We start from the raw sequence: 12,077 nt of genomic DNA on the forward strand, positions 1-12,077 counted from the left end.
TTATTCTGTTTTGTTTTCTTAAACATCCTAAGTAATTTTGATAGCTAAATTTGAAAACTAGTGGTTTAATCTGAGTCTCAACTTTCATAGGATTGAGTTTTATAAACTTTCAATTACAATAAAATCTCAACTGTTAATGAAGTTACTTCTTGAAATAACTATTCTATCCCCTTTTGAAAGGTTTCTTCAGTCACCTGGGTGGCTCAGTTGATTAAGTGGCTGACTTCCCTCACGTCATGATCTTATGGTTTGTGGGTTTGAGGCCTGCTTTGGGCCCCCCATAGGGCTCTGGTATGAAGCCTGCTTGGGATTCTGGCTCTCTCTCTTCTCTCTCTGGCCCTCCCTCTTCTCTCTCTGGCCCTCCCTCACTCACAGTTTCTGTCTTTCAAAATAAATAAATAACTATATATGTGTGTATATATACATATGTGTGTGTATATATATATATATACACACACATATATAGTTCAAATAGTTCATATATATTCAAATAGTTCATCTATATTCAAATAGATGAGAAATTGAAGAAGTCATATATATATAGATAGATATATAGATAATTACTGCATATATATATGACTTCTTCAATTTCTCGTCTATTTGAATCTTGACCATATGAGAACATGTTTGTTTGATTTTTATGCATTGTGATAACAAAGAGAAAACCAATGAACTTTGTCTAATAGATACATATAATACATAAATATAGGATTAATTGTATGATAGTTTTAGTTTTTGAAGAGATGATAGAAAGTAGAAAGATACTTGCTTGAATTTTTGTTAAATCTGAGGAATAAATACCAGTTTTTAAAAACAGCAAAGAAATGTAAACAGAAATTGCTTCTATATATTTTTAATACAAAACTCATTTATTACTGACACTGTGAAATTTACAAATTCTGACTTCCCAGTTTTAAGAGCAACAGCTTAAGTTAATACATTGTTTTCTTCTTCATCTCTTTCAAGTAAAAAACAAACCAAAAAAAAAAATAAAACAACACCAAAAACCCTTTGGCATGAAAAATAGCAACGGTGGTTTCGAACACATATTTTCCAAACAGTCATCCAAGTTAAAGACTTGTTAGCAGCTCAATAAATCTCTATATAATAATATGTAGCATAAATATAAGCTGACCTTGAAGCTTATAGCATGTTTTAATCAGTTTCAAAATCTTTATTCACAGTTTCTGTGTAACTGGACTTTCCCAGCCTTCTCAGTTCTGAGAGATTTTTCTGATATGTCCACTGTATGAAGGAGACAGTACCACAGTGTCTCCTTCCTTTTACTGTCTCTTGGGTTTCATCTTGCTCATGTTTCTTCGATCCTGAGCCTGGATAACTTCCATGTGAATCCATGTTGAATCATTTGTTCTTGCCCTGGGCCTGTGGAGTCACTCAAAAGGGCCAGGTTGTTCACCCAGGGAGCCATTAAGTGGCACATTCCTTCTGTCCTCGAAACCATCTTCATTTCTCTCCAGCTAGGAACTGATCACTTTAGACTATTAGCCTGAAGGTCATTCAGCAGATTTAAGTAAATATTTGATTTGAGAAATCTGGGGTAAGAGTCCTTTTCCATAAGAGTATATATAATTTTTTGGGCTTCATCAAAACACGTTGGTGTTGGTGCTTTAATCTTCTTGGCTGTAGATTCTCGAGTGCGAAAGTCAATATTGATCTAAAAACAAATACTCACTAGTTAATATGCACTTCCAATTTATTGCACATTTTATGATGTAACTATGTTTGTTGAAGCACCTCAAGACAATGGCGTTAAGCCCTCGTTTATATCAGTTCAAGTATCTCTTAAATGCCTATTCTAAACCAGCCCTATACTGGATGTGAAGGAGGTAAGAAGAAATATCCTCTCAAAATTCTTTGTTCCAAGTTAGCTTATAGTATAGTTGGGAGATGCAAAAGAGGCAGGCGTGAAAAATTTAAATACCCATACAAGGTGATACATGCATCAGAAAAAGTGATATGGTCATTTAAAATGTATAGGAGAGGACACTTTGTGTAGCTATTTTTTGCTTGAACCAAGAATATTTCATGGGAAGGTGGGTACATTACTAAGTGAAAATATTTCTGCTGCTGCAATTGTGTGTGTGATACATACTAATCTGTGTTTTATCCTAATGTAAGATGAGCATCTCATTAAGGACATTCTGATATGCAATTCTGGCTAATAATACTGGTAGTCCTACCCACCCCCTGTCACATTAGCTAATTTTGCAAAATCAGTCTTTTCATCCTACTGTCTTCAAATATACATAAATATAGAAAATTATTATTGCACTGAAGTATATGAACATACCTAAGTACTTAACAATGAAATTATGACACTTAAAAAAGATGTAATCTTGCTATGTGTGTGGAATGCTATTTCTGCATCTAAGTTCCTTAAACATAAACTGGTGGTAATGAAGATAATACTCACTTGTTTAGCAGCATCTGAATGCACAAATGCTTTATATATTTTCTCTGCTTTGCAATGCAAAAGATCAGACTCCGTTTTTTTATAGTCTTCACAAGCCAGCCAGAACTCAATGTTCTCCTCACTGAACTCAGACTTCAGGAAACTTCCAAAGACATCTTGACCAACTAAAAAGACAGTGGGGGGTGGTGATCTAATTAAATTAATTGAGCCGGTAAATGAATACAAGAAAAATACTATTGCATTGCCTATGCACAAAGGTAAGAGATGGCTAATGCTGAAATAGCTGTGTCATAATTTATAGAGATGGGAAGGCCTCAGAGGTTCTTTCATTTATAGTTTATCTGGGGCCAAACAAACCTATCCACAGTCACACAGCTACTTAGTGATCTACAGAACTGTGTTTTGCTTCCATCTGTTAATTAAGTTAAAATTCTGCTCTTGTGATTACAAAATAATCTCTTTTCTTATAAATACTAACTCCTAACCAGACTGTAGAGTATTTTAGGAAAGCAAACATTGACGAAAGTCATTAACATCATGTTCATTATTACCAAATATAATTTCCCCATCCAATTCTTATTAGTCAGAAAATGTGCTGATGTGCTGATTATATTTGCTCGTGTTACTGAGGCTTTTAAATGGGCCATTTCTATGCCATTTATTTATTTGGCTGGATTGTAAACTAAGTCAGATAATAAGATGGATGAAGGATATTGAACAACTTGACCCCCAAGCAAGGATTCTGGAGACTACTCTGCTCACCCATACCTCTGAGCAAGGTCTTAATCCCAAGAGAACTCTGATGCCTATGATTGGGGAAAGGCAAGCTGATTTCATTCTTTACCTTGTCTTATCAGAAACTCCCCATCAAGACTGTTTAAAAATTGTTCTAATCCTATCTGTGTTATCATATATCATGTTATATATAATGCAATTATGTATTATGTGTCTCAACTTCCTTCAAGGCAACAAGGCACTGTGCCCTTGTTTTTTAATCCTTGGTGCTTCTAAAATGCCTGCCACTTAAAAGTGAGCTAAATGAGTAAATTAATGAATGTATGGATAATACAGTAGTTAATTAATTGAATGAATCCCACTTCTTACATCCAACAGTTACAAAAATACATTCTATAGGTAGCTTTCAGAATGGCAGTTCACATGTTGAGATGTTTGGTTTATGTTAAAAAACTTGAGGTTCTGAAACTTCAGAACTTCAGCATAATTTTAAATTTCACTCCTGTAATGACTCCAGGGAATACCTAATCGTCTTGGCAAATTTGTCCGAAGGATAGTGGCGGAACTGAGTACCAGGTCTTTAAACTACAATGAGACACAATATACTGAAGCTATTAGTGACTACAGAAAAACTATAATACAACTTTTCACACACTCTCCTATCCAGAAGACGATATGTTATTGAAGTCATTCAATGTGTTAGTGTATTGAGCTAAGCCCAAAACATTTAGCAGTTAATCACACTTACTTTGGTTTGCAAGTAGTTTTTCCAGAGATTGAGACCACTGCATTACTTCATTAGCAGAGAGTCTACTGGGGACAAAATTTACATAAATTAGTGAACTTTTTTGTGTAATCACAAATAAAATCAGAATGGCTGCTATATTTTGGTAATTCCACAAACTAAGATTCTAGTTCTATAATTTTGTTTTTTTAAACTTTTAACGTTTATTTATTTTCGAGACAGAGAGAGACAGAGCATGAATGGGGGAGGGGCAGAGAGAGAGGGAGATACAGAATCGGAAGCAGGCTCCAGGCTCTGAGCCATCAGCCCAGAGCCCGACGCGGGGCTCGAACTCACGGACTGTGAGATCATGACCTGAGCCGAAGCCGGACGATTAACCGACTGAGCCACCCAGGTGCCCCTCTATAATTTTTTTAAAGAATTTGTCTGTAAGAAAACAAAACTTCCCTTAAAATGACTACAGATATGAAAAATATCTACCAACAAAGTATGAAGAAATCCAAATACATATACTCCAGCAGTATAATAAATTGCAAATTATGGACACACATGTTGACATTTAGTTTACATTTGTACTAAGTAGTCTACTCTTATTTGGCTGGTTACTTAAAAGAAATGAAATCTAGTATGTGCAATATTAATCACTTGCTAGACTACAGAGCTAGCTAATGCATAGACTACTCTTAAAAAGAAAAGTCAGCAGTATTAATGTACATACATGTCTTTGGACTTAGAAGATTTCATTCCAGACTCTGGATGTGGGATCATAGATCTCAGGTATGCTTTCATATCCATCCCACTACAAAAGACACAAATATGAATATTCATATTTCCTTATTAGAATACATATTATTTGTAAAAGGAGCATGAAATAAACTTCTCAAGGAACAAGGCAATAATAAAAATTGTTGTTATAACATTTTGCTGTATTAAGATTGAGGTAATTTTTATGAGCCAAAGTCTGCAAAAATTTCCATATAATTTAATGGCCTATCATGATTTATTTTTTAGATACACACACACACACACACACACACATATATATATATATATATATATATACATATATATATATACACACACATATATATATATATATATATATATATATATATACAACAGCTAATTTCTCTGATCTAGTTAAGCTAACTGCTCATATTTTCTTCTATTCATTCTCAATCCTTCTGCCATTAAAGATAATCTAAGTCAAAATCCACCAAGTGACACACAAAATGAACTTACAAAGTCTTTGGCCTCTTTTTTTGAGTTTTGTCATCTAGAAGTGAATGGTCCGTTTCTTTCAATTCCTTTGGATTAGCAGAGAAGAACATCCCTGGCATTTTGTTTAACCTTGGCGTGGAGATCGCTGCTGCTCGCATAGTCCTCACTCCGTAAATATCTGCTGGTCAACGTCTGGGCGGCTTTATATAGTAAAGGCAGACAGGCTCGTGCTGTTCAAATGAGTCTGTTTATCAAGTGATGTTACCACAGACACTGGAAGTTCCCCCTTTCTTGGTGTGTTATGACGTGTATCTTGAAAAAAAAAAAAAGAAAAGAAGCATGCAGTGATGTCTTGTGGTTGAAACTTACCAAATGAGAACAGGTCACTTGATTAAAAAGAAAGAGAAAATTTAACCTACAGAGGCACACACATATATACCACATGTCTAAAGTATTCGCAGCATCAACCTTTGGTTCTAGGGGATGCTTGTTTCTTCATAAAAAATTGCACATTTCAATAAAATACTTCATTTGGCGTATTTATTGTATCACATACAAATTCAGTACTAGAGAGGTATATCCTCAATGCTTTGAATAGTCCCTGACTACAAAATTCATCTGATCACAATATTTGGAAAAGTTCTTTTTTCCTTTCAGAAAGCAGTGTAAAATAAAATACCTTTTATCTGGGGCTCTTGGGTGGCTCAGTTGGTTGACTGTCCGACTTCCGCTCAGGTCATGATCTCATAGTTGGTGAGTTTGAGCCACACATCAGGCTCTGTGCTGACAGCTCAGAGCCAGGAACCTGCTTCGGATTCAGTGTCTCCCTTTCTCCCTTTCTCTCTGCCCCTCCTATGCTCATGCTGTCTCTCTCACAAATATATATATATATATATATATATATATATATATATATATATATAGGAAGAAAATATATCTTGAATTTTCCCACTTCCATGACAAGAAATTTCCATGTTAGCATTTTCCAAGCTGTGTGCTAGACATTCTACTGGTGATATACAAGATGATTTTAAGGGGTCCATGAATGTTAATTTTTATTAAGAATATAATATATCAAACTGATTTTGTGTATTTTACTGCATTAAACTATTACTGCAATTAAAACTATAAGGACATGAAGTATAGTTAGTACAATAATATAATGTCATGTAAATACATTGATACTAAAGTTATCATATTGTATCGAAGGAAAACTGCGTATGGTAAAATGAGTAAGAGTATATCTGGACATCCCAATAATGTGCGCTTCTGAGGTGATGATCTTCCAAATTTTGGCAGTATCTCTGGAGAGAGCCAGTCTAGCTTTAATTAAAATTAAGGATTTAAAACAAAAAAAACCTTAAACCCAATGAATTAGGTGACAAGGAAGAAGGGTTAATGCAATGTAAGCTTTTATAGAGTTTGTATACACAGTGTGTTTATAGTGTCCAGTTTAACATAACCCCCCTTTGGTTCTTGCCCCTGAAAAGACAAAATAAATTTTTAGAGAGGTTTCTGATGGTATTATGTAAATTTGACAAAAAGAAGGGCGTATTACTTTTCTTATCTTGGTTCTATCATCAGGATAAAATATAATTGAAAAGATCACATTTATAATATTTCAAAATTCACTTATTACACAGTCATGAATATATATGTATTACATTGTATGGGCAAGCATCATTTGATGTTTGAAAGATAGCATGATGCAGAAAGAGAGCTAGTGAGATGAGGTGGCCACTTTGAAAGTGACCCAAACAAAATCGATGGGGCTTAAAGGCTAATGACAGAAAGGCATTTACTTGTATATTTCCTGTGGTTCAGTCCATATTTACTTTTCTGTTAAAATGTTCAATATTGCTCACGTTTGTTTATCTGATAACTTCTGATTTCTCTAGATAATTGTGGGTAAGCTATATTAAAAAAATAATTTAACATTATTTTTAATGGCCTGATATTATTAGTATTATCCAAATATACTGACAATATCCAAAGTATGTTTCTGCAACGATATTTCCTTTGGATGTGAATTAATAATATTAAGACAACAATAACAGCAGCAGCAGCAAAGTTTATGCAGCCACATAGGTTGGGGAAATAATGGAGTTAAGGTTAAATAAGGTTCTTAAATTGTCAAGGCAGATCTTTTCAGAGCCTTTAACACACATTTGTCAATTTTTAAAAGGAGGGTAGAATATGTGACAGTTTCCTAACATTTTTGAAAACTGAACTCTCATTAGGTAGGGAAGATAGTCTTCAGGAACAATATTCTCTGGATAAATTAGGAAACTCTGGTCTGAGACAAAAATAAAAAGTCGCCTCATAGATTAATAATTCCTTTAAATCTCTAATTTTTTGCTACCTAAATATTGACTTTTGGGCTCAAGCATTTGTAAGCAAGTACAATTGCATGCTTCCAGCCCAGATGGAGAATTAAACTCCTGATAGAAGGGTCCTTCTGAAATTCCTATGTCACAATTGGCTGTTGGATCCAACTCTGGCACAATAATGTAGCTGCTCTCTCAAAGGCTGCTTGCTAGATATGCAAAGCATATATGTGCCAGAGCTAGGCAAATTTGGCGAGGCTGCATCAACAAGGACCCATGAGTCCATGGCAGGGCATTGAAAGTTCTTTATGAATCATACAGTGGCACTGTCTGGCCCCTTTTTGTGAAATTCATTGAGAAAAGACAAATGGTCAAATAGGAACTTAACTAGATCCATCCCTTTGGTTGAAACTGTAGAGGGTTTGATAAAAGCCAGTAGAAGAAACAGTGGCTCTCATAAACGTAATCTTATTTGAATATTTCCTCTGTGAAACTGCATATAAGTAACTAAGTTGGAGTCTTAAGAAAAGGAATACTTCATGTGGTCTTAGTGTTATTTAAAAAAAATTAAGAGATGTTAGTTGTAGAGCATTTTAGGTTTACAGGAAAATCGAGAGGAAAGTACAGAGAGTTCCCACATACTCTCTCCCTTCCCCATAGCCTTCCCCACCATCAACATCCCGCATCAGTGTGTGTGGTATGTTTGTTCATGAACCTACACTGAAACATCATTATCACCCAAAGTCCTTAGTTTACATTTTGGCTTCCTCTAATGGTATAGGTTTTGACAAATGTATAATGACATGTATCCACCATTATAGGATCATACCGAATAGTTTCCCTGCCCTAAAAATCCCAGTGTTATGTTCTAAAATGTGGAGGAGATTGGTTAAAAAAAAATTCTGATTATGGCTGTCTATTTTAATGGGGAAAATTTTAATCTTTGCTGAGTTTATTTTACATTTTGGTTCCAAACACTCCAATCACCTGAATCCTAGTAGGGAGGGCTTTGATCTATGACTTTTTCAAATTTTATATTGATTAAATAGATTTTAATCCTTTATAATATTCCTGAAATTTTTGTAAACATTAGGAATTATGGGGAAAAGGACAAAAATGAGTATGAGATTATATCTTAAAAATAAAAAAATAAAAATAAAAATGTTTAAAATGTCATTAAAGTCAGTGACATGATGGGGTGCCTGGTGGCTCAGTTGGTTGAGCATTTGACTTCGGTTCAAGTCATGATTTCACTGTTCATGGCTTCCAGCTCCATGTCAAGCTCTGTGCTGACAGCTCATAGCCTGGAGCCTGCTTTGGATTCCGTGTCTCCCCCTTTCTGCCCCTCCTCTGCTCATGTTCTGTCTGTCTCTCTCTTAAAAATAAACATTAAAAAAAAAAGGTCAGTGACATGAACAGAAATTTTGATTCATTAAAACAAAATGTCTTGATTTGACAAATTTTAATTGCACTCCTGCAATGTATCAGATGTAGGTACAGCAAACAGAAAGATGAATGAATCTCTGTCCTAAGGGATTTACAGTAGAGTAGTGCAGACATGTATTTAAGTAAGTAATCAAAGTGAAAAGTGCCAGCAGAGAGGAATGTATAAGAGGAGTGATATTAACTCTGGATTTGTGGGACAGGAAGAAAAAAATGCTGTTACCATTACAAACCAGCAAGTACCTTTTCTCTGCCCATTTCTTCATTTCAGGTCAACACCCCTTGGAAAGTACAAAAGACTGAAATGGGGAAACTGGTCTTCAGCAAGTAGACACCTCTTACATGCATACAGATGATGGAAGAATGGATCCCATATGTAAACACAAAGCTCTGCAGAGGTTAAAAGTGACTCTGAAAGACTTTGTTGAATTAGTATAATCACTCAGTGGTCAGGGAATTAAGACAAAGGCTCACTACTTTTTGGGCTTCTGCAACATCCAGGTTTATATGTTTCAGCTACATTTCATAGAGTTTATTTGAAAAGCATCAACAAAGGAGAATTTGGAAAGATTTTGTTCTCTATGTCTATGGAGAGTGAAAGAATTAAGCATTTTAGATTTGCTTATGGTTTTATTCTCTAAATGAAGAAATCAGCTGATAAGTTTTAGTAAGATATTTGCAACTTGGTGAAATCCAATGATCTCAGTAAATGCAAACTGAGCAAGATAAGAATCTAGTTTCTTTTTCTCTCTGTTCTAATCTACTTATAGTCAACACCAAACACCTCCTTTCTATAATATAAGTGATTATAAGAAAATCAAATGTGAGACCTTCAGTGAACTAGGCTCATGTGATTCTAGAAAACTCATTCACCATAGAGCTCATCTTAACAATAAAGTTCTCATTAATCGGCTCATTTTTGCTTCATTCTTGAATGTACTAAAGATTAATATTTGATTAATATTATCTCTGATATACTTCCTCCACATTGGACTCATTTCATTTATTATCACCCTATGATTTATAATCATTTCAACAAGGGAAAGTAGTCCTATCAGACTCTATTTGACTATGCTTTGCAAACAAAATTTGCAAGTACTGAAGCAAGTGTCTTGTTCCTGAGTTGAAATAAATGGAAAACTAAATGCTATAAGAACATTGACACATTATTTGCAGTTGGACTGGAATGATATGTTACATAAGACAGGACATAAATGCAAAAGCAGAGATATTCAAAGGTCAGCATGGAGAGGCAATCTGTAAAAACAAAGTTTTTTTTTTTTTTAATTTAAATTCAAGTAAGTTAACATACAGTGTAGTCTTGGCTTCAGAAGTAGAACCCAGTGACTCATGTCTTAAATGAGACACCCAGTGCTCATACCTAAAAGTGCCCTCCTTAAAGCCTAGCACCCATTTAGCCCATTCCCCCCATCATCTCCCCTCCAGCCACCCTCAGTTTGTTCTCTGTATTTAAGAGTCTCTTATGGTTTGCCTCCCTCTCTGTTTTTATCTTATTTTTGCTTCCCTTCCCCTATGTTCATCTGTTTTGTTTCTCAAATTCTACATATGAGTGAAATCATGTATTTGTCTTTCTCTGGCTGACTTATTTCACTTACCATAATACCCTCTAGTTCCATCCACGTTGTTGCAAATGGCAAGATTTCATTCTTTTTCATCACCAAGTAGTATTCCATTGTGTGTGTGTGTGTGTGTGTGTGTGTGTGTGTGTGTGTGTGTATACCACATCTTTATCCATTCAGCTATTAACGGACATTTGGGGTCTTTCTGTAATTTGGCTATTGATAGTGTTGCTATACTGGTGCAACCACTCTGGAAAACAGTATGGAGGTTCCTCAAAAATTAAAAATAGAACTACCCTACAACCCAGCAATTGCACTACTAGGAGGTACTTATACAAAGGATACAAAAATGCTGATTCGAAGGGACACAAAACAAAGTATTTTTTAATTATTAGGGAACAACTTCAATAAATGACTGTGTTAATTTCTCAAGTTTCTTTTTTCTAAAGTTTATTTATTATGAGAGAGACAGAGACAGTGCGAGTGGGGGAGGGGCAGAGAGAGGGAGACAGAGAATCTCAAGCAGGTTCCGTGCTGTCAGCTCAGAATCCGACGTGGGGCTTGAATCATGAAACCACAAGATCATGACCTGAGTTGAACTGACTGAACCACCCAGGTGCCCCTATTTCTCAAATTTCTAATAACACTATTTCAGTGATTTGCCTTTGCTTTTACTATACATTATAGTGGTTAACAGCAGTGACTAATTTGCTTTGTTTTCTCCATTAATTATATAATTTTTCTAGAAAAATCTATCAAGTTTGCCTGATATGCTTTGTTCTTTCCGAAACTACGGCACTTATTTCCCATGACTCCATTGACTATTTTCTTCATGTCTTTTCTAATGTTTTGCGTGTGTGTGTGTGTGTGCGTGCGCGCATGTGTGTATTTATTTATTTTTACCAAGTATTGATGTCAAACTTACAGGATATTTATTTTATAATAAATGTCATACACTCAAATCATGTTCTTCCTACTTTAGAAAACACCTTAATCAATACATAGTGGCTACTTTAGCATGATTCTACCATTACTGTAGGTACATGTGGTCTGGTGTTCCAGTGTTCCTGTGTCTGCCCTAGGTCCTCTTCAAATAGGCTTGATTTATTAATTTGTTTTTTCTTTTTTTTTAATTCTTGCCTAAATGAAAGGCTTGGAACCCAGTGAATCCTAATGATGTGGTAACCTTGCTGTGTTTCAAAGGGCTGTGTGTTCAATACCAAGCTGTAACTTTGGCTTGTTTTTGTGAGCTTGATCAAATTGGCTAACTTCTTGTCAGTTTCCTCTGTATAGAAGTCAAAGGTGATCATTAAGCAACTTGCAGTGCTGGCAGTGTTGTGGGGACATCTTTGCTCCTTTTGAGATTCTATAGTGATAAAAAAAAATTACACTCAGATGGGGCTTCGGGCTGGCTCAGTCAGAAGTGCATACGACTCTTGGTCTTGGGGTCATGAGTTTGAGCCCCACGTTGGCTGTAGATATTACTTAAATAAAACTAAAAACAAAAATTAGGGGTGCCTGGGTAGCTCAGTCTGTTAAGCATTCAGCTTTGGCTCAGGTCATGATCTCGTGGTTCGTGAGTTCAAGCCCTG

The 12,077-nt window shown here is 35.3% G+C and overlaps 1 protein-coding gene across 2 annotated transcripts; it reads right to left on the reverse strand.

The window, feature by feature from the left end:
* Nucleotides 1-844: 844 nt before the first annotated feature.
* RGS1 (regulator of G protein signaling 1) lies at nucleotides 845-5,388 on the reverse strand. Of its 2 annotated transcripts, none has more exons than XM_042924713.1 (5): nucleotides 5,157-5,388; nucleotides 4,633-4,713; nucleotides 3,918-3,979; nucleotides 2,435-2,598; nucleotides 845-1,675 (listed from the first exon to the last, which is right to left on the reverse strand). In XM_042924713.1, the coding sequence occupies exons 1-5, from the start codon at nucleotides 5,291-5,293 to the stop codon at nucleotides 1,490-1,492; spliced, it is 630 nt and encodes a 209-aa protein (XP_042780647.1). In that variant the 5' UTR covers nucleotides 5,294-5,388; the 3' UTR covers nucleotides 845-1,489. The 2 variants fall into 2 exon arrangements, with proteins under 2 accessions (XP_042780647.1, XP_042780645.1); XM_042924711.1 differs by having other exon boundaries at nucleotides 3,918-3,982.
* Nucleotides 5,389-12,077: the final 6,689 nt, after the last annotated feature.

This window comes from Panthera leo, chromosome F3 (genome assembly GCF_018350215.1).
Source record: "Panthera leo isolate Ple1 chromosome F3, P.leo_Ple1_pat1.1, whole genome shotgun sequence".
NCBI lineage: Eukaryota > Metazoa > Chordata > Mammalia > Carnivora > Felidae > Panthera > Panthera leo.